The sequence below is a fragment of the Mus caroli genome, unplaced genomic scaffold (assembly GCF_978045245.1).
Source record: "Mus caroli unplaced genomic scaffold, Mus_caroli_1 scaffold_13, whole genome shotgun sequence".
Lineage (NCBI taxonomy): Eukaryota > Metazoa > Chordata > Mammalia > Rodentia > Muridae > Mus > Mus caroli.
The window spans coordinates 114457807-114485084 of record NW_028227268.1 but is presented as its reverse complement, the minus strand read 5'-3'; the positions used below and the strand labels follow the sequence as shown (position 1 = coordinate 114485084).

The window sequence follows — 27278 nt, the reverse complement described above, 5'->3', positions numbered from 1 at the left end:
TCAGTGCAGTAGTATAAGAAAGGATGAACACAACAACAACAACAACAACAACAACAACAATAATAATAATGAGTTCATAATACTCCTCAGCCCAGGCAAACATGAAGCCTGAGACTCAAGACCCTATAGTCATTCTGATTGACCTGGTAGATTTCCCAACACAGGGGAGATAACACATACCCCAGTGAAGACCCTCCCTCCCTTCCATCTTTCTGATCTTCCTTCCTTCTTTCTGTCTTTGTCTTCCATCCTTCCTTCCACATCCTGCACTTTTCCTACTGACTGATGCAATTCTAGCAGTCAGTTTGATATGTAAGCCCTGCCCTAGGCTGTAAACACCAGAGACCCCTCTGGTGTCATTTCAAGAACTCCTATGCTGAGCAATTGCAGTTCCTGTTTCCCAGCTGTGGTCATCTTCATTTGGACTTGAGTAAACTCTTTTCCCATGCTCGGTGAGCCTCAGCTTCCCACGTAGACTAACAAATTGGATCGTTATTATTCACCCAAGCAAGTGGCATCTTTGAGAGGAGCTTTCCATCCTTATCTGGAAGTACTATGGACTGAAAGATAGAGCCAGGTCCCACTGGGCATCTGTCACAGAGAGGCAGGTCAGAAGGGAGTGTGCAGACAAGATTAGCTCAGACTCAGCTGATCCAGTCTCACCACACAGCTGGCTTCTTTGGTTCCCCAAAGTATAGTAATTCCACCCCACTAGCAGCAAGCTATTCTGTACCACCATCAGCTGGTGTCCTCTAATTTAGTCCTCATGCTGTCCATCTAGGCACTGCATCAGATAACAGTGTCCCACGTCTAAATGCCCACGTGGCTTTATGATTCTTTGGCTCTAATCAGAGGTTCCAATCATCCCCTCTCAGAGGAGCTCACATAATTCAGGGACACAAATTCACTGGTCAAATATAAATGACAGAGTATAGAGGTCAAGAGGTGCACAGGGTGAGGTGTGTGAGCAGAGGCCTGAGCTGCCAACCCTTTCTAGAACTTCAGCCTCTGTCAGTGATCCTTGTTATCCTGGGGCTCTACTGGAAGCTTTGTGACATAGACATCCCAGTGTTTGGGATAGCCACGCCACATCTTGAAGATAGTGAGCGGCTGCTAGCCATCTGTCAGCTCATTAGCATATAAAACCATGATCACATAGGTTTTAGGAGCTGTGTGCCAGGGAAGTAGATCATAGACACAATACATATGCCAAAGTTCCAAGAACCACGGCTGTCTGGACAGTGAGATTCACCACAGTCCCTTTGCAATAGCTTCCTGTGATCCTAAACAAATAATTCTAAACAGGTTGGCCTTCTTGTAGAAGAAGAATCCACTTTTGGTCTATCACCTAGTGTCTGGAGGGTTGAAGTGCGAAGAAATCCTAGCCATGAGCAGGTCAGGTATGATGGTTCAGTAAGCACAGAACAACCATGAGCTTTTCTTATTCATCAGGAAAACATAGTAGCCATCTTACCTTCCACTGCACTCTTCTCTGTTGCATTGACTAGGAAGAGGTCCCAGGAATACGTGAGGTCTGGGATATCTCCACAGTCTTCACACACAGCTAGGAGAGACACTTCTTCATTCCAGTTCACAGAGATGTCTCTAAAGTTGACCCATGAGATGTGGACGAATCTGGAACAGGCAATCACTTTGATATTGTAGGAAAGCAGGACAAGCATTCCCAGGTTGTATTCATTTGGGCTGGTTGTGTTTGAACCTCACCCAGGGTTGGCATCATCAGAGCCTGAGTTGGGGAGTGAGGACCATGTGAGCAGCTTCCAGACTTCACACAGCATGATCGGACCTAACACACCACATTCACTGCTCACCAAGGTCAGCGAAGCTGGGAGACTTCCTCAGTGTCAGCAGTCCTGGGCTTTAGTCTCTCTGTCACTCAGACTTGGCTCTGGCCATGCTGTCCAGCCTGTCAGTCAATGCCTGAGCTGTCTCCTCACCTCTGTCCCACATGCTTGTCTCCATAGCAATACACCAGTGTCACCTGGGCCTTCCCAAGCCTTCTGCCTTTGCCACAGCCATCTAGCTCAGCCTTGCCTTTCACCTGGGCAGGGGTATTGGGTCATGAGCTGTTCCATGGCCTACAGTGCAGTCAGGGACCCTACCTTGCACAGCCCTGCATTTTATACACACATTTCTGAGTCACCATAGCTACTTCCTAGAAATTTCTCCAGGCTCTTTCCTGGCTCAGGGATGCTTCCGAGAGAGCATTTCATGAACTCTGGGTTCTTTAGGACATCATCAGGTAGTGTGAGAGACTAGATTGAGTTTTGTGACATGAATTCCTTTGCTAGAGGATATGAGGACCTTAAAAGGCTAAGTACAGAGGACACTTCCTAAAGTTGTGTGCAGGATTCCCCGTGTCTTCCACTATCAGCCATATGCCAAGCCATGGCTTCACCATGTAACACCACATGCAGGAGGCAAGAAGGGCCATGGCAGCGCAGGTCTGCAGCTTTCTGAAAAGGAACCACACAGCCTATCACCCACGTGTGTGTGAATTTGTCTGTGGATGTGGGTACTGTAGCTGATGTCTAAAATTTCAGTTACTTGCAGTCAACCAAGGTCTGAAATATTAAATGGAAAACCCCAGAAATAAACTGATCTAAATGTCCAGTTATGTCATTCTTAGGAGTATGTAAAATATTGTGCCAAATACAAACTTGCTTCCCCTAGAATTCGCCCCCTGCTCAGTCATTTATAACCTAGCCCTTTGAAGGGGGAATCCAGAACCTTCTGTGTCCTTGCCCATCCTGACAGCTGAGCTCAAGTCCTACATTTGGTCCATGGAGCTATAATATGAGTACTCTGGTAGCCTTGGTGATGACAAGCTGATGGGTTTGATTCATAGTACTTCTTTGCCTCTGTAATCCTCTATGGTCCCACACTTGCGTATCCTCCAGTCTTGTAATTCCTAGAAGTCTCCCAAGTCTGGAAATTAGATGGCTTTGCTGCCTTCTGATGTCAGCCCCAATCATTGGTCTTCCATCTTGGGGATGGGTGCATGACAGGAGGGACCCACTGGCATCATGGCAACATTCTTCAGAGTTGCTGCAGTGTGTTAACCCGGGAGACACAGAACTATCCAAATCACCATCCCCTCCCTGGCAAGCACTTCTCCCTTACTGGTGTGGTTCCCACATGGCCTAACTTCATACTGCTCCATGAACACAGATTCCTTTCAAGCTGCCACCATTAGCCAGGGTGCTCATCTGCTCTGATTAGGGCAAGGGTACCTGAAGGCCAGGTCAGGACGGGTAGACAGGAACATCAAGGCCTGTGATGAGTTCTGTCCCCTGCTAGAGACTGTCAGTGTCACAAGGAACTGGTCACAGCACTCACTGAGCCATTTTGCTGGGAAGGAAATGGCAGGAGCTTGCATGTCCACTTGGTATGAAGTAGAGTTATCAAAGCAGGGCCACCTTGGTGAGCTGGCCGCTGTGCAAGTCCAGTGATACCTATTGGGGAAGCCATTGGAGGGGCGTGGTTACCATCACTGAGTGTTAAAGGCACATGTGATTTGGAAGAGACCATACCTCTCACCCTTTGATATCAGTGGTGCAGGAGCTGGGCCTGTCTTCCCACTCACTGGCACAGAGACCACTGTACTCCACACAGGATCTTGCTTCCTTCTGACTTGTGTCATGTACCCTGGCCTTGGAGTTTTTTTTGTCACTCCTTCCTCTCCCTATGTATGGCACCCCTCTCCTGCTCATAAGTAACACAGCCTCACAATTTGTAGAAGGCTCCTTCGCAATCACTCTGCCAATGCTGCATCTTGTCTCTGAGACAACTTCACATGGTGAGACAGGAATGTCACACTATCCCAATTTTAGGAAGAAAGCACATTGGCAGAGGCCTTGTCGGAGGTAGGGGGGAGTTTGCCCTGTTTCACTCAGAGCTGGTAAAAAATGGGGCCAGCAGGAGACTTGAGATGATTCTCCTTCCATCTCGCCATCTTTCTGTAAGATAATAATTGCATGAGCCACAAGATAAGGTAGTTGCACCACCAGGGAGGACTGGGAAGACAGCATCATCGCAGCCTTGAGCAGACATGCTTAAACAGGCAGGAAACAGTGTGGAAATGCACTAGCAAGCTGGGTCAGCCTCCCTCATCAGGGCAACTTGCTTCCATAAGTGTCACTTAAATTTGAATCTTAAAAGCCCAATTCCCTGTCTAGCCTGCGGCACTGCATTCTGGTAACTTCTGTTCATGAAGCTGCATGAGGCAGCACTGCAGCCACCTGGTAACCTCTACTGGGGAGCAGCATCCATAGGGCACAAGAGAACTCGGTATACAGTATGGCTCACAAGCTGTGCAGAGAAGCAGTCCCGTGGCTCACCCGGAAGATTCCTTAGCGTCCAGACACAGAGCTCTCATTTTTAGGTGCTGTGATGGGTCCTGGTAGTTGACAGTGTGAAGATGACACAGATACAGACTTAGTCTGTCAGGCTGTGTGTGTGTGTGTGTGTGTGTGTGTAGGACTGAGAGCTGAGAGCTGTCTACATCATACACATAGGTAGAACCAGGGAAAGGGTACCTCTCCCCTCCACTGCACTAATGAAGCATCAAATCTCACATCTGGGTGTGGTAGACATGAAGGGTCACAATGACAAAGGAGCTGGTTTATGAATAGGGGCCATGTGGCAGGCACAGGGGTATATTCGGTGAGAGCCCTGCTGCTCTGAACTTAGACTCAATGCTGAGGACAGTGCACAGCAGCCATTATGAGTGAGGAATGGGAGTAGAGAACAACACACAGCTAAGGACAGTGGCTTTCCCTCTGAGCTGAATGGTGTGCAGATGGTCAGAGCAGGGAAGTAAGGGCTCTGGCTTTGTCTTGAAAGACTCCATCCTGTCTTGGAGGACTGGCTGTGGTTGAGGGTGGACGTAAGCTGAGGCCCTGGTGGCTCTATCCATGCAATGCAGGGGAAGTATGATGGAGTTGTGTCTAGGGGAGACATAATGAGGTTTCCTGACAGGCATGAAGTGTGAGAGAAAGATGTCAAAACACTGAGGAAAGTTTTGGCCTGAGTGACTGGAAGAATTGTTTCCTCAGGGTCCTAGCACCAAGAGGGGGAAGAGGACATGAGCCACCAGCCCTAATCAGGAGCTATCTCCAATTGAGAAATGCTCAACTGAAAAATACCCCAAAAAGGAAAATTGCATTTTGTCCAACAGACTCTCACTGTGTATACACACCATACCTAATGGCAGCTGTAGGTGGGCAACACAAAATAAGTTGCATGGCATTACAAGGGAGGGTTTCTTGTCTTATATTGCTTTGTTTGGACATTTAAAAAAAAAAAACCTAACTGGGTTTTTGCGTATATATTATGATTACTGACTTTGTGTTTTTACAGATTTTCTTTGTGTGTGTGTCTTGGCGTGTATGAGTGTTTCTTATGCTTTTCTCTCTTTATCGTTATTCTAGTTTAATTGCCTGCTTGTTTTCTAGAGAGAGTGAGACTCAGAAGGCATGGAGTTGGGTGAGTGGGGCAGTGGAGGGGATTTGGGATAGTATGAGGGAGGGGGGACCGTGATCAGAATATATTGTATAAAAATTGATTTTTAATAACAAAAATACTTGTTTCATGGAGGGAGGTGGAGAAGGCCATTGGGAAGAGGTGGAATTTGTGGCTTGGTGATTTGAGGCACAGGAAAGTGGCACAAAGGCGCTAGTGACAGACAGCACAGACAGAGCAGATTGGTGTACAACAGGGGTCTGGGGTTACAGGGAGGGCTGCATGAGGCTGCATGAGCCTGCATGAGTGGAGGTTGCATGAGGCTGCATGCTGGGAGGTAGAGGATCCCCGTGGAAGGCTGGAAAAGGCCTGTCAGGCTGGGCTGTCTGGGCCAGAGTCTGTGACCGCAGAGCTGAGCCTTACTAACCGGCAGTTCTCTGCCTCCCCCACACACTGGCATCTGACTAAGGAGTCCTAATGAAAGGGTAGCATTTACATGGCACATTCCAAAATCACAGTTTTAAGCAGCACCTTAAAAAAAAACGACTCACACTTTCCTTTCCTATATTGGCTTACACTTGGATAATGAATAAAGCAGTTCAACTATAGAAAGCGGGTACACAGAATGGCTCAACCTGTTTTGGCAGAATTCCCGGACTAACTCTCCTAGTATTCCTGAGCCAGGGCTTGAAAAAGTAGGAGCCAGAGAGTCTCACCGTTCTGCATTCTCACCTGAGAGCAGCCCCTGGGTTGTCAGGGTCATAGGACTGGGCCCCTCTGAGGATGATGAAGGTTGAGGTGGCCGTGGAGATGAAGATGTGTGTGCCTTCAGAGATGACGCTGACAGGTGCCCTAGCTCGAACTTCTACACCAACACAGTAGTTGCTATACACCATGCTTCCCTTGATCTGAACCTGAGAGAGTAGAGACAAGGGGGGATCACATGAGACCAAGCACATACTTCCTGGATCTACACATGTGGCACAGGCCCTCAGCTCTGCAATGCTCACTTACAGCAGTCATCTGAGGATGTGACTGGAGGGAAGAGCATGGATCTATTAATATGTAAGCCTACCTAAATGTACAGTTATCTAGGTGTGTGTTGGTCAGGATTTTGTCAAGTTGATACAAATTGGAGAAGAGAAAAATCTCACCTGAGAAAATGCCCTTATCAGACTTTCCTGTAGGCATACCTGTGGAGCATTTTCTTGGTTGGTGATTGATGTCGAAGGGCCTAGCCCACTGTGGGCAGTACCATCCCTAGGCCTGGGTTATACAAGAAAACAAACTGGGTGAAGCGGGAAGAGCAAGCTAGTAAACAGCATTTTCCATGGTCTCTGCTTCAGTTGCTGCCCCAGGTTTATGTGTTGGGTTCCTGTCTTAGTGTCCTTCAGTGGACTGTGACTCAAATATGTAAGCCAAGTAAACCCTTTCCTCCCCACATTGATTTTGATCACGGTGTTTATCACAGCAATAGAAAGCAAATTAAGACAAGGTATACCCATGCTCTCTGTATACACATGGCTGACAGTTTCCAAACCTCCACTGAAAACTCTTTCTCCATGGTCTTGACATTTGTTGGCTCTTTTTACCCTGCTACATCTAATAGGAAAGAAAGGGGTTGACAATGGGGCCAAGAGGTCCCCCTACTGCACAGTTAAGGAGTCGGTGGGTGTGGGGAGCAGAGGAGGGGATAAAACACATAATGGTCTTTGAGAAATGTGGGTGGGGCATAGACTGGGTTCCTAGATAGGCATAAAGGAGAAGGCAAGGTGAACTTTACACTCTGTTTCCAAGGTAAGGATGCAGTGTCACCAGTCACTTCACACTCCTGTCACATGCCTCCCCACTGAGATGAACTGTAAGAGCCCAGCCAGCCCTCAAGTTGCTTTGGTCATATACTCTTTCACAATGAGAAATGTAATTAATGTGTAGTCAGAACTTCTCTAGGTGGGCCCCCTACCCAGTGCCTGCTGCACCCTGAAGCTGCAAGCAAGCTCTGAGCAGGTGCCATACCTGTGGAGGACGGCAGCTCAGTGTGGAGCTGCCAAGGAAGGGGCAGGAATCTGAGGTCTAATTCCCAAATGTAACATGCCAATGAGAGGGGTCAGAAAAAACCACTTCATCAGAGGTCCCCAAAGCCTAGACACAGGCAGGGTCCATGCTAGAAGAGTCAGATACAGCTAATGAGCAAATGTGCCAACAGACAGTGATTCAGGATGGATATGTGCTCCTAGCTGTGACCACCAACCTTCCAGCTGGTTTATGCGAGACCGGGCTTATCCTTTCAGGATTTCACCCCATCCCTTTGGCTATAATCCCAGACCCAGAGTCTCCTGAAGGGTAAAGAGGGGGAAGCTCTCAGATTCACTGTCAACTCCTTTCCTTCTGACCTGCTAGTAATGAAGAATCTAAGCTAACGGTGACATCTTCTAAAAGTGACATCAATACTCAGCCATCTGCAAAGCCAAGTTAGCATCAGCATGAGGCTTGTCTGGGAGGATGAGCAGGCCCATCGAGGGACACTCTCCACCTTCTCATGCTTCCACCAGGGCGCCAAGACATGAAGGATGATAAAAGCCAGTTTCCACCATGACCTGGGAGTGTCCCCTAGACCAGTGGCTCTCAACCTTCCTAATTCTGCAATCCTTAAGTACCTCATGTTGTGGTGACTCCCAGCAGTAAAATTATTTTTGTTGCTACTTCATAACTGCCATTCTGCTACTGAATCATAACGTAAATGTGTGTTTTCTGATGGTCTTAGGCAACCTCTGTAAAAGGGTAGTTTGACAAGCCCCTCCCCCCCAACATAGGAGTTGCAATCACAGGTTGAGAACCACTGCTCTAGACTATGACAGGATCAGGGTGACCTAATGCTCCCATGAAAATAAAATCTGCTACTTTTCAGTCAATCTTTCCAAAGAGAAACATCTTAGAAATAGGATTTTCCTACCTGTGACTAAGACAGTGCCCCTCAAAGCATACCCCACAGCCTTCTGTCCCCCATGGACAAGTGTCTGGTTCTTATTGAGATCAGCAGAGGAACAGTGAACAGCCTCTGATCATGTTCCCCACCAGGGCCCGGTAGCCTCATTTCTTTGAGGGACAGTTTGGGTATTTGGGACCCTTCTGATGGGCTTCCTGCAGCCTGGGCTTCCTAAACCTCGGTGGAACCAGTTACCCCACAAAGTGAGAACACCCATTCCCCTGTAGAGATTTGGGTCCCAAGGACCGTTTCCTCATCCTGGTCTTCTGAATTCAGTACAGTCTGACCCAGGGCCATCTTCCTGGTTCCAGTCACTACACACGGCTAACCTGTAGCCACACTTTCTACACACGTGAGCAAACTATTCAGGACCTTCCTTCATGAAGCCACTCAACACAGTGACTTCCCTTTTCCCATGTGATCTATAACATTTTCCCAGCCCCAAGCACAGTGGCTGAGGGTCACAGTGGGTCCGTCTCTCATGACCTCTGGTGGATATCCTCCCTTTTCTTCCCTAAATGCAGCATCAATACTCTTCCATTCCTCTACCAGCTCAGGGTTAGGTCAAAGCAGGTGCACAGTCTTTAAAAAGACAGAAATCGTTTTTTGTTGATTACTTGAACAAAATTAGAACATATATTCTCTGGAAAATTAAAAGATTGTGGGTGTGTGTATGTGTGTGTGTTTGCAAATGTGCACACATGTGCACCAGCCTACACAGTGATTCATTCCCCTGTCTCTACCTCTCCCCGAAAGTACTAGGGTTATACATACATATTGTATACATTGTTGTGCTTATGCGATGAATGTTCTTGCTCAGTGAGCCACTTTTCCAGCTAAATGAAAGATTTTTAAAAAAATTCTACCCACACCTTAAACAACAACAACAATAACAGCAGCAGCAACAATTCCCTTTCATTGGCTAGAAGAGGTTTTTCTCTAGAGCTTGTGGAGAGGATTGGTTGGCTTGTCAGGGCTCGTGGAACGGTGTGTGAGCTGACCTTGGCGATGGCGGTGTAGTTCCCACACTCCAGTGTGTAGCTTGGGAGCATGATGGTCTGTCTGCGGGTGTTGACAGCAGCAGGGAGGGTGACAGTGGTCATCTCAGCACTCACAAAGCTCCAGGTGTAGGAAAGCCCTTGGGAAATGTTACAGAGGATGGCAGCTTCAAATGTCACTCCTAGTCTCAGGGGCTGAGATCTCCATATCTGGGAATTGACAAGACGGGTCATGTCACTGAATGTCTGCCAACCCTGATGGTACAGCAAGCGGTTAGAAGTGTAAATTGCTGGCCATCATTTACCCAGTAAATATTCAGAAGATGCTCCAACATGTAATAAGGACACATGCTCCACTATGTGTATAGCAGCCTTATTTATAAAAGCCAGAAGTTAGAAAGAACTCAGATGTCCCTCAGCAGAGGAATGGATACAGAAAATGTGGTACATTTACACAGTGGAGTACTCAGCTATTAAAAACAATGAATTTATGAAATTCTTAGGTAAATGGATGGATCTAGAGGATATCAACCTGAGTGAAGTAACCCAATCACAAAAGAACACACATGATATGCACTCACTGATAAGTGGGTATTAGCCCAGAAGCTTGGAATACCCAAGATACAATGTGAAAACCACATGAAGGAAGACCAAAGTGTGGATACTTTGATCCTTCTTAGAAGGGGGAACAAAATACCCATGGGAGGAGATACAGAGACAAAGTGTCGAGCACAGACTGAATGAATGACCATCCAGAGACTGCCCCACCTGGGGATCCATCCCATATACAGTCACCAAACCCAGACACTGTTGTGGATACCAACAAGAGCTTGCTGATAGGAGCCTGATATAGCTGTCTCCTGAGAGGCTCTGCCAGTGCCTGACAATTACAGAAGTGGATGTTCACAGCCATCCATTGGACAGAGCACAGGGTCTCCAGTGAAGGAGCTAAAGAAAGTACCGAAGGAGCTGAAGGGGTTTGCAACCCATAGGAGGAACAACAATATGAACTAACCAGTACCCCCAGAGCTCTCAGGGACTAAACCACCAACCAAAGAAAACACATGGAGGGACTTATGGCTCTAGCTGCATATGTAGCAGAGGATGGCCTAGTTGATCATCAATGGGAGAAGAGGCCCTTGTGAAGGCTCTATGCCCTAGTATAGGGGAATGCCAGGGCCAGGAAGCAGGAATGGGTAGGTTGGGGAACAGGGGGAGGGGAGAGAGGATTTTTGGAGGGAAAACCAGGAAAGGGAATAACATTTGAAATGTAAATAAAGAAAATATGTAATAAAAAAAAAGGGAGTGTAAATCTCTGGCCATTATTTGCATAACTGGCCATTATTTGCATAACTGCCAGTTTAGACTTGGGGCTGGACTTTAGATAGCACCAGTAACTAGTACATTTAATTTACATACAAAAGTAAACAGTATATACATATACATATATACACACACATATACATATACATATATATACACACATATACATATATACACACACATATACATATATACACACACATATATATACATATATATACACATATATATACATCTATACACACATATACATATATATACATATACACACATATATATATACATATGCATATACATACACACACACATATATATACATATGCATATACATACACACATATACACACATATATGTATGTACATACACACATGTATGTATATAAATGTATACACACACACACACACATATATATATATTTGCCTGCTATGAGTATGTAAATGTAAATACTTTTTCTTTCAAGAATGAGGCTAATTAAAAATGTCAAAGGAAAAGTTTACCAGATTTGATTACATTACAATGTCTTTTAATTGTTATTTGTTTGTATTTTTATTATGGAACTCACAGCTGTGTTGCTCTTCCCAACCACTTTATGCCCCATCCTCTGGGACAGTAGCTATAATCCTTCACTCAGCATACCTGGCCTGACTTTGTTATTTGTCCCTGAATATGGAAAAGCATTCAGGGCATGCCAACCTTAGGAGGGAGGCTGTCCAGCCAGGGACCCCTCCAGTTCTGGGGCTGATGCTAGGAGCAAGGGCTCCCCCTGGAGGATGTTCTGTTTAATTAGAAGGAGAAAACTGAAGACTGGGATTTTAAGTTTCTAGTACCCTTAGTGTTAGCTTCCCTAGCCTTCCGGTCCTCCTCCCCTATATTGTTCCCCTTAAAGCATGACACTCCAGGGAAAGCCCCAGACTCAGCAGTACTTGGCCAATACAAAACAGACTCTATATTTTTGTGGGTGTGTCTTTTGTTTTAATATTTTGTCTTATTGGTTTTCTTTTCTGTTTTTGGTTTATCTGTTCTGAGTTTTGCCGTTTTTCTTATTTTTGTTTTGGGAGAGAAGGAACACAAAATTGAGTGGGTAGGGAGGTGGGGAGAATCTGGAAGGACGGGAGGGAGGGAAAACAATATGGTAAAATATATCAGAAAATTTAATTAAATGTATTTCAAGGTAAAGGAAGGAATTAGTTGCCTTCCTCCCACCTACTGACTGGGACATTTAGTCTTAAATTTTAGTTGAAATATAGTTTCCTATCAAGAAAACACAGATGATATAAATACTGGAAAAGTTAAAAACAGGAGAAAGAATTTATAGTCTTAGAGCTGGGAAACTTACCTTTTGTATTCTGTAGGTGGTACCATTTAAACGACTGTCAGTTCTTTTCATTGTTCTACTCTGAACATGATTTCAACAAAACCACTGGACTAACACAGTAAATGGAAATTTGTAATATTCTCAGATTTCAGACTTCATATATATAAATGATAATATGAATTAAGCCATACAATTTCCACTGGGGTGGAAGTTGGCTCTGAATGGGTGCACAGTAGAACTTGGCAAGCAAAAGTGAGGTTTCCAAGAAAGATGTTCTGTCACTCAGCTCAGTGACTTGGAGACACTAAGGATACGGAGAAAGGAATGCATAGAGCATTGCAGGCTAAAGCGATAGTCACAGATTGCCACATGCTATTTGTAGTAATAGAAATTTAGGAACAATCAAAGTTCGGTTGTGAGGAACTTGGGAAATGGTGTAGAATTTGAACACATAACCCAATATATGCCACTGTTAAAAATCATGTAGTCAAAAAGACAGTGGTCATGCTATAACAATGACTCAAATGTTGTTATAGACACATCTATTAAAAAGGCACATAACAACTCCACACATAAAAGACAATAGCAGGGAGCTGGAGAAAGGACTAGGTGGATGAGAGTGTTTCCTCCTCTTGCAGGGGCAGGGAAGTGGGGGCTGGAGACTAAGTCTTCTTTCCAGGACCCATGTTGGGAGGCTCACAGCCTTCTGCAACTCCAGCGCCAAGGCACCTGGCGTCCTCTGCTGGTCTGGGCAAGCACCTGCACTTATGCACTCTCATCCACACACATGTGATTTTAAAATAATAAAGATAAATCCATTTTTAAGTCAATAAAAAATAAAATAATACACTTATCTCCTGCTGTCTGGATTTCACACAATTCCATTTTTATACTCTTAGAAAACACAGAAAATATAAAATACAAATGGAGTCATCAATATTGTTTTCCTTCTCTTACAGAAAAGCTCAAATGAACATGTTTTACAGATTAAAAATTAAGCTCTCTTATTTATACTGTGTTTGCCTCTGTGTATCCATTGAAAGTAAGTATAAATTAAAACAAACAAACAATAGATACAGGTGCAGGAACAGGAGTCTGTAGTTCTACCGTGCAAGAGGCCAAGGCAGGAAAACAGAGTTCTGGGATAGCTTGGGTAGTACATTGAATTTAAAGACAATCTGGGCTACATTGTGATACCAAACCTCAAATAAAATAAAATAAAATAAAATAAAATAAAATAGACGTTGGATATGTAGCAGAGGGTAGCCTTGTTGGGCATCAATGGAAGGAGAGGCCCCTGGTCCTGTGAAGTCTTGATACCCCATTGTAGGGGAATGCCAGGGCGGGGAGGCAGGAGTGGGTGGGTCGGGGAGCCCCCTCATAGAAACAGGGGGAAACCGGGAAAGGGGATAACATTTGAAATGTAAATAAATAAAATATCCAATAAAAATACTTAAAAATAAAATAAAAATAAATTAAATAAGATAACAACATTAAGAAAATATTCTTTAAAACAAAACAAAATCAAACAAAGGAATAACATCATCTCTCCATCAGAGTGAGACTTCCAGTCAGAGCCTTGCAAGCTGTCGCCTTTCCCTGAGTCCCTTGAGTTTTGGTCCATCCCTCACACAAAGAGCACAGAAGAGCCTGACACCATGGAATGCTGGCCTCTAGAGCTGCAGAGCTCTTGCCTCAGGGGACATGGACACTTGGAAGGCCTGCCCAGGGCAATCCCATACCCGCTTTGAAATCTACTGCCCTCTGGGGCTGCTGGGACCTGAAGTACCCAGGGCTGGCAGCTGATCCATTAGAGATAGCATTCTGGCAAATGCTCAGCTTTGAGTTCGCCTTCCCAAGTGTCAGGCTGGACTGGACACCTTTGACCTGAAAGTAAAACTGTCTGAAATCAAAGTCCTCAAAGGACTGCAAGAAATCAAAGGCAGCCTTCTTTTCCCTACTCTGTCGTTATTACCAGCATATAATTGGTCATTTCTTTTAATTGTGGTGTCAAATTTTTCTTTTTACTGAAAATGCTATCATTCTATGCATAACCAAAAAAAAAAAAAAAAAAAAAAGGGCTACTCAAAGCAAGCTGAGCTGAGCGTCAAGAGTCATATAGGCAAATAAAGGACGTATTCAGCCACCAGAAACCAGCCTTCCCTCCCGGTGCAGGCTTTCCCTGCTCAGGGACCAGCTCCAAAGCCCTCACAGTGACTCTTTTGTGCTGAGTGCAGCAGAACAAACTTAACAAGCTTCCTTCATTCCCCAGCGAGCTCAGCAACTTGGAAGCAGCCTAGAGCGAGACAGGCAGGATGATGAGTCCTCAAGCCCAGCCCTACCTGCACCTTCGCAGGCCCCATGTTCTTCACTGGGGGTGGCTGGCAAGGCTCCCGCACGATGAAAAGCTGCTTTCTTAGGGTGGCGGAGCTGACATTATTGAAGGCAAGGACTTCAACTGTAAACTCCCCCTCCCTGGAAGGGTAGAAAGCAGAGAAATAAAGAGATTGAGGTTGTTGTACATCGGTTCTCAATCCCTCTTTATAGCCTCAGGACCCCTCACCCAAGTGTTCTGTTCCTGAAGTTGCTTTTGCTTGTGGTATTTTATAACAGTGACAGTAAGTAACACTCTTCTGCACACTTGAATATTCCTCTGCACCAGTGCCATGCTAGTCCGAGGCTTGGCCTTGACCATGCTTATCTCCGGCAGCTATGGAAACTGGACACTCATTGGAAGGACTTGATCCACTTAAGGGATTCTCCCTAGCCAGAGACTCCGCTAAGAACAATTGGCCTGCTTCTCTGACGTTCCCATACTCCCAACCTTGAGCATCATTTGCACATGTGGTTTTGCATTAAAGAAAACCTTCTGAGACAATGTTTTTGGACAAAGACAATCAGATATAACTTATCTTTCTAATCTAGCTAGGTTCTGGACAATGATGCCACGGTCAGTGAAGTATTGCATATGACATGACAAGGGTTCCTGGGATTAAAATAATGCAGAATATTTTGTATTTCTTAGTGATACCATAGCTGTGGTGGTTTGACTATGCTTGGCCCAGGAAGTGGCACTATTTGGAAGTGTGACTGTTGGAGTAGATATGGCCATGTTGGAGGAAGTGTGTCACTCTGTGGATGGGCTTTGAGAGACCTTCCTCTTAGCTGCCTAGAAGCCTGTATGCTCTAGGCTTCCTTTGTATGAAGATGTAGAACTCTCAGCTCCTCCAGTGCTATGTCTACCTAGATGCTGCTATGCACCTTGATAATGGACTGAGTCTCTGAATCTGTAAGCCAGCCCCAATTGTCTTGTAATAAGAGTTGCCTTGGTCATGGTGTCTGTTCACAGCAGAAAAACCCTAAGACAGAAATTGTTACCAGAGACTGGGTTATTGCAATGATAGGCCTAACCATGCTTTTCTTTGGAAAAATATGGATTTGGGGACTTTGGATTTGGAAAGCAGTGGAATGCTTTAAGTGGGGCTTAATGGGACATCCTAGTGGGAATATGGAAGAGTCTGCTGCTAAGGGTGATTTGAATTGTGGACGTCTGACTCTAGAGGTTTCAGAGGTCCAGTCCATTATCATCAAGTTGGGAACATGGTAGCATCTAAGCAGGCATGGCGCTGGAGGAGCTGAGAGTTCTACATCTTCATACAAAGGAAGCCTGGAGCAGACTGGCTTCCAGGCAGCTAGGAGGAAGGTCTCTCAAAGCCCACCCCTACAGTGACACACTTCCTTCAACAAGGACTACTACAAGGCCACACCTCCAAATAGTGCCACTTCCTGGGCCAAGCATATTCAAACCACCACAATAGAGGTCATAATATAAACAGAAAGTAATTTCTTTTGTGTTTGTGGTGATACTGCAGTGAACTCAACTCCTACATTGCCAGAACAAGCAAGGATGGGCAGTACATGGATGATGATAAAAATGGCTATGCTGTTGGCTTATATATTTATGAACTATATTTTTCAGAGAATGTACACTTACTTACAAAAAGAAATGCATCCTATAAAACAGCACTAGCTGGTAGTCTTTACCTATCTAATATTTACATCCTCTCTTGACTGCATCAGGTACCATTTAAGTACCTGGTTCATGGCATCTAAGGAAGGTTTGCACATTAACCGAACCAACAAATAATACTGTGTCAGAGAACCTCTGGTTGTTAAATGACACACAACTATCTTCATAATGCCTTCTTCAGGTAAAGAGTTGGTTGAATCAAAGGTACCTTCAGACACAGAGACCCATTATAGTGTGACCCCAGAGCCTTACAGTTTCATCTACACGCCTGTCTATCTCCTCTCCCTCTCCCAAGCATACTGCCTGCCACTGAAAATCTCTGCCACTGACATCCTTCTTTGGGGTCTATGTTGGTTCCCCCTCCCCATTTTTTCTCTAAGAATCTCCTGCTGGACATTTCCTTTCTGGTCACATGAGAATATGCAAGTATGGTTCTGAAGTCTATAAAGCCATGAATGGGGGTTGTATACTCTGCACCCCATACCCTCTTTGCTGACAGAATCACTTGAAAGTCTCTATCTGCTTCCTTTCCCTGGACCTTCAGGCTCCTCCAGAGCCCTAGCTCAGCCTGCCTTCTTTCCAGTCAACATTTGTCATCTGCAAGATTGACTGTGGGGTTTTAAGTATCGATCCTTCAGAAGGCAGCCACGTGTACACCCGCAATCAGCTGTCACCTGCCCCTTATTCCTCACCTGCTGTAGACATGGCTGGAGGAGCTGCTGCCCAACTCAATGGTGTCATCTCCAAAGTTCCAAAGGTAGGCTACATCAGTGCCAAAGTTGAGCCTGCACTCAAAGGACACATTGGCATTTACCAGGGCTGAGGCAGTAGACACGAGCCGATTGGCCATGATTCTCTTCTGCACCCTGATGAGGTGGGGTTCAGAGACCACACTGCCAATCCTGCTGGTGGCCTTGACCTTCACATGGTACCTGAGGATGGGGTACATGGCAAGATGAGAACACAGGGCTGGGAGAATCTCCACATCACTTCAGCAGATGGACAGAGCTAGGAGCTTGAGCTGTGGGCATTATCTGACTAGGCAATATCAAATCTGAAGTGGGGGGAATTCATTTTAAATTCCCTATCTCATTAGTTACTTCACATCTCTAAATGAAGTGAGCCCTACTTTAGAGGAAGCGTTTTCTGGGTTAAACTGAGGGCTGAGGTGAAATCACCCTGTTACTTAGTGCAAACTGTGGGGAGCTGAGCCTCTCTTATATCTTACGGTTAAGCTCAATTCACAAAGTGCTTTGGGGCTGGGCATAATGTAAACACCATTAAAATTATTGTGATAGTAACAGGGTAATCTTAATCCTGAGTGTTGGCTGCATCAACACTGAAGACAATATTGACAGACCACTGAGGGATGCTCAGCCTTCTTCTAATGCTTCTGGAAGTTGTCATCACTGGTGGGTTTTCTCCAAAATACCAAGCGAACTCCAGGGGTATAGTTTCCTCGGTAATAGCCACAAATGTGATGTTTGTGTCTGCAGCAAACACAGTTCCATTGGTATAGACAGACACGGCTGTGACAAAAAGATGGAAGAGGAGGTCCATCAGCATAAATGGCTGGAAGCCAATCAGAGGACCCATCACCACCACCACTGCCTCATAAGCAAGGCATGGCACTGAGAATGAATGAGCCTGTGGAGGTGAATGTAGACCAAATCCAGGGGGGAAAGGGGAGTCTTCAGGGTCCAAACAAAGGGACAGCCCAAGTCCAAGGGTCACCAGTAATGGCTCACAAGGCAACATGGTCAGCTGTTTTGAGAACTGTGCTTGGAAAGCATGAGATAAAGGGGGAGGGGGTCAGATGGGGACTACAGATGACTTTATGAGAGTCCTCTATCTCCCACACTCTAGTGGGAGCCTCAGAGCTTATGGTTTCCAAGAAAGTCCCAGAACAAACTGTGGGCAAGTGGACTGGGTCTCAGGCTGAGGTGACAGTAGAGCTCCCAGCAATAGACCACTGAGGGGATAGAACTACATCTAGAATTAAAACAGAGACGCACATTGCATCTTATACCCGACAGTCACACCACACCAGGCCTGGCTGCTGGCCACTTGGGTCTGAGAAATAAAGGACACATTGTATGAAGAAATGGATGAAAAACAATGCACCACGACTGTGCCTGAAACAAGAGAAGACACAGGAGAAATTTTAATCCACTTGTTTTAAGCATGCACATGTGTGTGCGCATGCACACACACACACACACACACACACACACACCCTGATATTCCTCATTTTTATCCCTTTGAATTCTGAAATCTAGAGCATACACTTAAATGGTGTATCTGGTAAACATGAATTATGGCACAGGGTTTTGCTCTTTAAATTTTTCTTTAAATGATTTCTTTCCCTTCTGAGAATTCTCTACACAGTAATAATTTCATTACTTCTTTTAAAATATGTTAGTTCCTTTGCTAGCTAGCTTTTTAAATACATTAAACATATTTTCCCTATGTGTATATATTAAACAATTTCCACATCATATAGATTCTTAATGGGGTCCAACAATAAGCTTCATTCATCTAAGTCCTCCAAAATGTAAGGCTGTAATGCATCATTTTACATAATGTGTGTGCATATAAACATATATGTGTGTATATATATACATATACATATATATATACATACATATATATATATATGTAAAAATATATATATTAGAGGACAAATACCAAAAATTGAATGTTTAATTCAATTAGAATTATGATGACTAAGAAGGTTTGAATCAATTCATTTTGGATATCAAAAGGAGATTGGCTTTTCTAAATTGGAGCTCTTTATCATGTTCCTCTCCCAGAGTTCAGGAAACCTCATGTAAGAAGGAGAGGAAGAACTGTAGGAGCCAGAGGGGTTAAGGAGACCAGGAGAACACGGTCCACATCCAGTAACTCAGCTCATAGAGGCTCACGAAGATGAAAGTGGCAACATGAAGCTCGCATGGGTCTCTGCTAGGTACTGTCTGCATATATGCTATGATTGTCGGCTTGGTGTTCTTGTGGAATTCCTAACAATGGGAGTGGAGGTATCTCGAACCCTTCCATTGTCTGCTCTTGGGATCCTTTTCCTCCTACTGGGTTGTCTTAGCCAGCCTTGATATGAGGGTTTGTGCCTAGTCATACTGTATCTTATTATGTCCTATTATGTCTCTGGGAGGTCTGCTCCTTTTTGAAGGGACATGAAGGAGTGGATGGAGGAGCTGGGAGGAGTGGGGGTGGGGAAACTGTGCCTTAAGAAAAAGTAGATGTGGGCTTTTAAATCATCACTGCTGTGTTTTTCTCTATGAATCTTCTCTTCATAAAGTGAAGATATTTATTTATAGCATAAATAAGATAGACTTGATACAGATTATTTTAAAATATGCCATATTTTAAAATAAGAGTGAGGTACTCTCATTAACAACAACTAAAACTTAACCTTGACCACAATCTGGTGTTACAACATGTGAAGAAAGAAAGTGAATTGTATAAGGATGTTCAATGACTGGTCTTTGGTATAGGGTGAAGACTCAGACCATCCAGTTCTAAATCTTAGCACAAAACCCACAGAACCACACGGCCTATGCTTACCCACTTGACTCAAAGTTTTCACAAGACAAGTCAATATGAGTGGTCAGCTGGCTAACTACCATGCGCTATTTAGCAGGCTTAGCCATCCTCTTATGTACTATGTAACTCTTAGTTGGGGAGTTTCCCTCCTGGAAGACTGTATGGGTCACATGTGGTACAAGTAGAACAGATTCTCAAGAATGAGTTTTTGGGATGCGTCTCCCACTGGGTTTCCTTTTTCTTGTTTCTAGAGAAAGCAAGTCTGAATTTATCAATTACTGATGCTGAACACTTAGGAGTTGCTTTGATCTGTTCTGGCTCTGTTATAATGTGTCCCAACTGTCTCCTTTAGAATCCTTAATCACAGCTCCTCTTCTGACTCCTTCTGAACTGTGAGTTTTTGATCCCTTCCCCATGTTGCTTGCTGTAGTTAGCTGTGGGGCAAGGGTGAGGAGGCACAATGTAGAGAGCTCCTGACACTGTGAGTCCCCAGTGTTACATACCTTTGGCTATGGCTGTGCCATCTTCCAGAATGACCCCATTCTGGGTACTCCTCACAGCTCACCATATGTACCAACTCCTGCCTCAAGTACTACCTGATCCATGGTGATACATAGTGCCCTCTCTAGAGGACCTAGGGCCATGCTTCTCTTCAGGACTTGTAGGTCCTTTCCTCCATTTTTTAGACACATATCCAGATATCTTTACTGAATTACAAATTCTCTAAGGTCAGGTCTGTGTGTGATTCCATCTCATCGCCACAGACCCAAAATGTTCCACAGTAACTGCTTCCTATGTGAGGTAAAACTGAGCAATGGCAGTGTATTGAATAGGGTGGCTTAAACATGGGAAACTAAAGAGGAGTCTGGCTACATGTGCCGCACAGATCTGAATGTTCAGCTTCCATGCACAGGTCTTACCTCTCTGCTGTGGGAGGGAGTCAGTAAAGGAAAGAGCTTCACTATCATGGATAGAGCTGGAATTCATGAAGACAGACACATTCCCATGACCAACGTCCATATAATAGGGCCCCAGTTCCTCGGCTCTATGAAAGTCATGGACAACAGCCTTGAGCTTATAGACTCCTTCTGGAAAAAAAAGTCAAAATGGACATATGATGTGTTTTTTAACAGATGTAGGAGTTAACACCTCCAGGACAGTCATAATAGGATGACTAATCTGTGAACTGATACTATAAATGAGATTTAAAAAAGAATTCCTTGCAGCAACAGGGGCATTTCATGGGCATACAATACACAGAGTTCTACATTCAACATGCCTTGGTGTAGCTTAATGTTCTACTGTCTGAAAATTCTTAATAAATTTTAACAGTCATGTTCATGTTTTCCATCAGACCTTGAAAATGATACAGCCTATCTGTGCATCAGAAATTAGTAACTGTACACACACACACACACACACACACACACACACACACACACACATATACACATATATATGTAATATGTTATCGCTAATCTCAGAACAGCTAGCTTAATTCATGTGTGTATTTGACATATACCCTGGCTTGAATAAACATCCAATGGTATATATCAAAGGATTATGATAGACTAAAGAATGGCCCCTAGCCCTGACTGTTTCTTGAAGTTTCTATAATGTCATTATGACTTTAAATTGTTCATTAAGTGATAAGACCTATTCTTCCTCTTTGGGACTGGTACCAATCTCATGGTCAATTGCATAGTCCCTCCAACTTTTTTCCTCTTCTTTGTCTTTAGGCTGGCCACTGTTATCATGGGAAGCAGCTGGGCCTAGCTTGCAGAAAAAGTCCCAAAACTCAGTTGTCCCATGGAGGCAGGTATCTCCAGGAAACCAGTATCCAAGCTGATTAAGAGCTGTCTAAAGATCCACAATGAACCCTTTGAGGCTAGCCCAGACCCAAAGAACCCCCTAAAGCCCTATGGGTTAAACTCACAGTTGCATTCTATTTTGCTTTTGACTCTCTAGTTCACACACTCTGTTAACACTGCTACAGATGACTCATGCATCTCTGCTGATCTAGAGAGGCCTGTAGCAAGTTTCTGACCTCAACCTGCTACCCTCTATTCTTAAATAATACAGTTAATCTTGGTGTATATCGTCTTTAAAATGTTAAGTGACCCCTGGTATTTCACAGGATAATGTCCTTAGTTAGTCCCAGTCACACATTCCCAGCTCTGTCCCTTCCAGATCTCATTCATCATCCACATAGAATGAAGGCCCATTCCCCAGCCTCTCTCAGCTTACAAGTGCCCATTATGAAGGCTTCTTGTCTCCATCTGGCTAAGGCACACCTGCCATGACCCTTTTTAAATGACTCAGGCTGGAGTGGCTCCATCTGGTGATTGCCTATAGCCCTAGTGCTGTATCATTTCCAAGCTCACCCTATTCTGTCTTCTTTGCCCCTGAAGGTCATTGCAACTCACTCTGCACATGCACAATAACTGCTCATAAAGTGACCAAAGACATTTCATAGTATGGAATGCTGGAGCCAAACAAATAAAACAATGTGCCCAGGGCCCAGAGTATGCTGCTCCTTAGGAATCAATACAGGCTTTACTGTCCCAGAGAGCAGTAGGTGGCAGCATAATATATACAAAGAGAGAGAGAGACTTTGCAGAGAAAAAAATTCCATGTGTAAGAAAACTCATCATGAATTTTGCAGGCAAATGGATGGAACTAGAAAATATCATCCTGACTAACTTAAAAGGACATGAATAGTATATGTTGACTGATAAGTGGACATTAGCCAAAAAGTGCAGAATACCTAGGAAACAACCTATAGACTGTAAGAAATATAACAAGCAGAAATGCCCAAGTGAGAAGGTTTCAACCTCACTTAGAAGGGGGAAGGACATAATCAGAGGAGGCAGAGGGAGGGAAGAACCTGGGTGGGAGAAAGGAAGGGGAAGGGAAAAGAAGAACAGGATCAGATATGGAGGAAGGGGATAGGAGAAATGGAAACAAGCAGCCTTGGGGAGTGGGAGGTGGAGGGACCTTCTAGAAAGTACCTTCTAGAAAGTGAGACACTCTCAGGACTCACTGGGGAGGCAACTTTAGCCAAAATGCCCAAGACTGGGGAAAGGGAATTTGAAGAGTCCATGGCCAGTAGATAGACAAAGCCTTAAATGGAGGGACAGGGTGACTAACTGATAGACAAAATTTCTGACCCAGAAATGTTCCTGTCTAAAATAACTTCAGGAAAAAAAAAGTAGAAGAGTCTGACAGAAAGGAGGTCCAATGATTGGTCCAAATTGGGATCCATCTCATGGGGAGACACCAAGGCTTGATACTATTACTGATGCTATGATGTGCTTACAGACAGGAGCCTAGCATGGCTGTCCTCTGAGAGGCCCTACCAGCAGCTGACCGAGACAGAAGCAGATACTTACACCCAACCATTGAGCTGAAGTCAGGGCCCCTATGGTTGAATTAGGGGAAAGATTTAAGAAGCTGAAGGGGAGAGTGACCCCATAGGAAGACCAGCAGTCTCAACTTACCCAGACCCCAGGGAGCTCCCAGAGACTGAGCCAGCAACCAGGAGCATACAGGGGCAGATCCAAGATCCCTGTCACAAATATAGCAGAGGACTGCATGGTCAGGTCTCTGTGGGAGAAGATGTGCTTCATCCTTAAGAGACTTGAGGCCCCAGGGAAGGGGGAGGCCAGGTTTGGGGTAGAGTACCTTCTCAGAGGCAAGGGAGAAGAGGAATGGGGTGTGGAAGGAGGGTGATACAAGCGGGGCAAAGGATGGAATGTAAGTAAATAGAATAATTTAAATAAAAAAAGGGGAGGGGAGGGGAGGGGGAGGGGGAAAGGGGGAGGGGGAAAGGGGGAGGGGGAAAGGGGGAGGGGGAAAGGGGGAGGGGGAGGGAAAAGGGAAAGGGAAAGGGGAAGGGGAAAGGGGAAGGGGAAAGGGGAAGGGGAAAGGGGAAGGGGAAGGGGAAAGGGGAAGGGGAAGGGGAAAGGGGAAGGGGAAGGGGAAGGAGAAGGGGAAGGAAAAAAAAAAAGAGAGGAAAACTCAGTGACTATGGTAAGATGTAGGATTTGGGAACTGTGCTGAGCAGAGCCCAAAAGAAAGTATCCTACGCTGAACTGAAGCTCAATTACTTGTGTGAGAATGGGCGTACCCAGGGCTGGAGAAGACGGCTCAACAGGTAAGAGCACTTGTACTATTCTTGCAAAGAGCTGAGGATTCCCAGCACCTTCATTGAGCAGTCCCAACCTCCTGTAACTCCTACTTTAGGGGATCCAATGCTCGATTCTGTCTATATAGGAATCTGAACTTACTTGTGCATGGGTGCGTGCATGTGTGTGTGTGTGTGTGTGTGTATGTGTGTGTGTGTGAATCAATAGTTTTATCACATTTACAAAACAAATATTGCTTCTCACGGTAGGACTCAAAAGAGATCTGCACATGGATTAATAAATAGAATATGAAGTTGACAATAGGACGGTCCACTTTCACACTCATGGGGACCAGGAGTGAATAAAGAGTAATGCTATGCCAGAGAGACGAACACAGTATGTACTCCCTTATGGGTGGATATTAGCCATAAAGTAAGGGTAACCATGCTACAGACCCAAATATGCTAAATAACAAGGAAATAGGCTAGACATCTGGGACAGAAGGAAGGAGGGAAGAGGGTCAGAAGGGGATGGAGAGGGGAGCAGGAAGTACCATCTAGGGGGAGGTTGAAGGGAGAGAGTATGGGGAGAGCGAACTGGAATGAGTAGGGGAGCATTTCTGGGACCAGCTAGAAACCTTGAACAATGGAAACTCCCAAGAATCTGTGAGGATGACCCCAGTGAAGACACCTAGCAATGGGGATATGGAATGGGAAACGGCCATCTACTATAACCAGGCAAGACTTCCAATGGAGGGAGTGGGACACCAACACAGCCACAAAACTTTAGACCCACAATTTGTCCTTCCTACAAGATGTGCAGGAGTAAAAAAGATGGAGCAGAAATCAAGGGAATGCCCAACCAATGACTGGTCCAGCTTGAGACCAGTATCGTGAGAGAGAGCCCACCCAACACTATTAATGATATCCTGCTATATTTGCAGACAGGTGCCCAGCATAACTTATTGGAGAGGCTTCACCCAGAAACTGATGGAAATAGATGCAGGACCCACAACCAAACAATAGGCAGAGCTTGGGGAATCCTACAGAAGAGGGGGAGGAAGGACTGAAGGAGCCAATGGGTCAAGAATGCCACAGAAACCCCACAGAATCAACTAACCTAGACCTATGGGAGCCTACAGAGACTAAACAGCTAGCCAGAGAGCACACATGGGATGAACCTTTCCTCTTCAACTTGATTTTTGGTCATGGTGTTTCATAGCAGAAATAGACTACAAAGACAGTCTCAAAACTTAAAAAATTCATAATAGTAGAGAAAGAATATTTATGGTTAACAATGACTAGAAATTAATAATGAAACAAAGAAACAAAGGTCATAGGTTGTATCGGATATGCTAGGGGAATAAGAAAAAAACCCAAATAACAAAAAGCAAGAAACAAAGATCAAAATAGAAATTAACTAAATTAAGTGTGTGTGTGCATGTGCGCACGTGTAAAATAAACACAATTCACACTGGTTCCTTTAACTACAGGAACGCGAATCAGCCCTATCTCACTCACAAGAGAAGCAGTGGGAATAAAGTTAGATTAATATATCAAGGAAAATCAAAGAACCAGAGGGGCCTACTTGTTGATGTTCTTGTAACTAAGCTTGAAGACTTGTATTAAGAGCATGGTTTTTTCCAAAGAACTTAGAAGAACTGACTACATGAGAAATAGCACATGTCAGTGGAGAAAGTGTTAACAAGCTAATTCCAGGCAACAAGAGTAAAGCACCAGGGGAATGGGTGTGTGGAGTCATTGGGACAGTAACCATTCCTACTGCTGTTCTTGATGTTCCGGGATGAGGGAAATACAGAGTTCTCCAGCCATCATTGATAAGAAAATCTAAGCCTAATTCACAAAAACCAGTGACGAGTACCAGTGTAATGAGTAGGATTTACAAAACTGAATTTGACCACACATTTAAAAATAAGGCAAAATCTAATAGTTTTCCTTCCCCCAGGAACCTGGGAATGTCAGTGTTGAGTAATGTAACTGGTGACCTCCGAGTTCTTAAGGAGAAGTCAATCATAAAATCATCTCAACAGACATATGCTGTAAGCAGCTGGCAAATCCAACTACTCTTGTTTTCTATTTGTTTCAGTCTTTAATAAAAAATGAAAATGTCATTACCATGGTAAATTGAATCTATCAGGATCCTAGCATGAAGTTTAGAGGGGGGGGGGGGGAAAGAAGTTCTGAAAGCAAAGACACCCAGCAACATCTGCTAATGTCACCCACAATACTCTGGAAATGTGGGCCACTGCGATGAGACAAGAGAAGGGACTGTGAGGTGCTCACTGGAGATGGGAGGTGATACATCAGCATTTGCAAACACCATGTTTGCACAGCTAAGAAAACACCAGAGAATGCATGCAGAAGTCTGTGTCAACGCTCACTCTGGAGGCCACACAACAAAGAGCAACATCTGAACCTTTCTACATGCCATGGCAACCAGGCTGAAGATAAACATCTGTGACTGCACAAAAAAATGAAGCACCATGTAATGTGTCATATGAAAAGAAAAAATACTCTTTTATATTTTGTGTGTGTGTGTGCGCACATGCAATTTATAGGAGTTGGCTTTCTTATATGGAGAAAATTTTAAATGTTTCCAAATGTATGGCAAGGGTTAGAAAGGAGAAGGGCACATTCTATTAAAAGGGAGACTTGGAGCATAAAGCTTCTATATAAATTAATATTTGGGTTAAATACTATTCAGATAGAATTGTCAGTAAAATATTTTCATGTTAGTCAGTATGAGTCTAAAGTTCATGTAGAAAAATCATCAAGGGAATATAAACAAAATGATTCCAGAAAAGTTGAGGCAGTAGGAGTGCTGGCCTCAGTGTAGACCTAAGGAAATGTAACAACTGTGGCTCACAGGAATAGAGCAGCGGCAGGTAAAAGTGAAGAGAAAGCTCGAAGGTGTCCTGAGAGCAAAGGAACCCAGCATTGAGAGGGGGTTGGGAGTGGGGATTGAGATTCCAGATCCTTCTGATTAAAAAAAAAAAAAGATAATTTGAGCCACATGAGCAGACATTCTGAAGTCAGGAAAGTGGCCATGCATCAGGCTTTACTCCAGAATAGCTACTCAAGTATATTACCTACTTAAATGTGCAAAATACAATCATTAGAATGCTAGGTGACATGAAAGAATCACTTTATAAATTTGGAGTAAGGAACACAGTTTTAACCAGGACATAATTCTCAGAAACTGGGGATTAGGCTATAGCTCAGTGGTAGACCACCTGCCTAGCATGCATGAAGCTAGGTTCAGTCTCAAACGCCTCCATAAGTAGATAACAAAATAAATAAACAGCATTTTTCACAGGAAAACATTTAAGAAAACTGAAACACAGTAAGAAAAGATTACTTGCAACCTATCACCCTCATAATAAAAAGACCAACTTTCTCAGTAATGAAAAGTGTTCACAAACCCCTATGTTAG

General features: G+C 44.3%; 1 protein-coding gene across 1 annotated transcript in view; it reads right to left on the bottom strand.

Moving 5' to 3' along the window:
• Pkd1l1 (polycystin 1 like 1, transient receptor potential channel interacting) overlaps window positions 1–27278 on the bottom strand; it is a gene marked incomplete at its 3' end in the record, with an annotated part of 141644 nt that overhangs the window by 101402 nt on the left and 12964 nt on the right. Inside the window, 10 exon segments of the mRNA XM_085829334.1 lie at window positions 1475–1635; window positions 3255–3476; window positions 6217–6398; window positions 9472–9678; window positions 14450–14582; window positions 16830–17069; window positions 17498–17666; window positions 18153–18272; window positions 20619–20917; window positions 24074–24136. Coding sequence (XP_085685460.1) covers window positions 1475–1635; window positions 3255–3476; window positions 6217–6398; window positions 9472–9678; window positions 14450–14582; window positions 16830–17069; window positions 17498–17666; window positions 18153–18272; window positions 20619–20917; window positions 24074–24136 — 1796 coding nt within the window.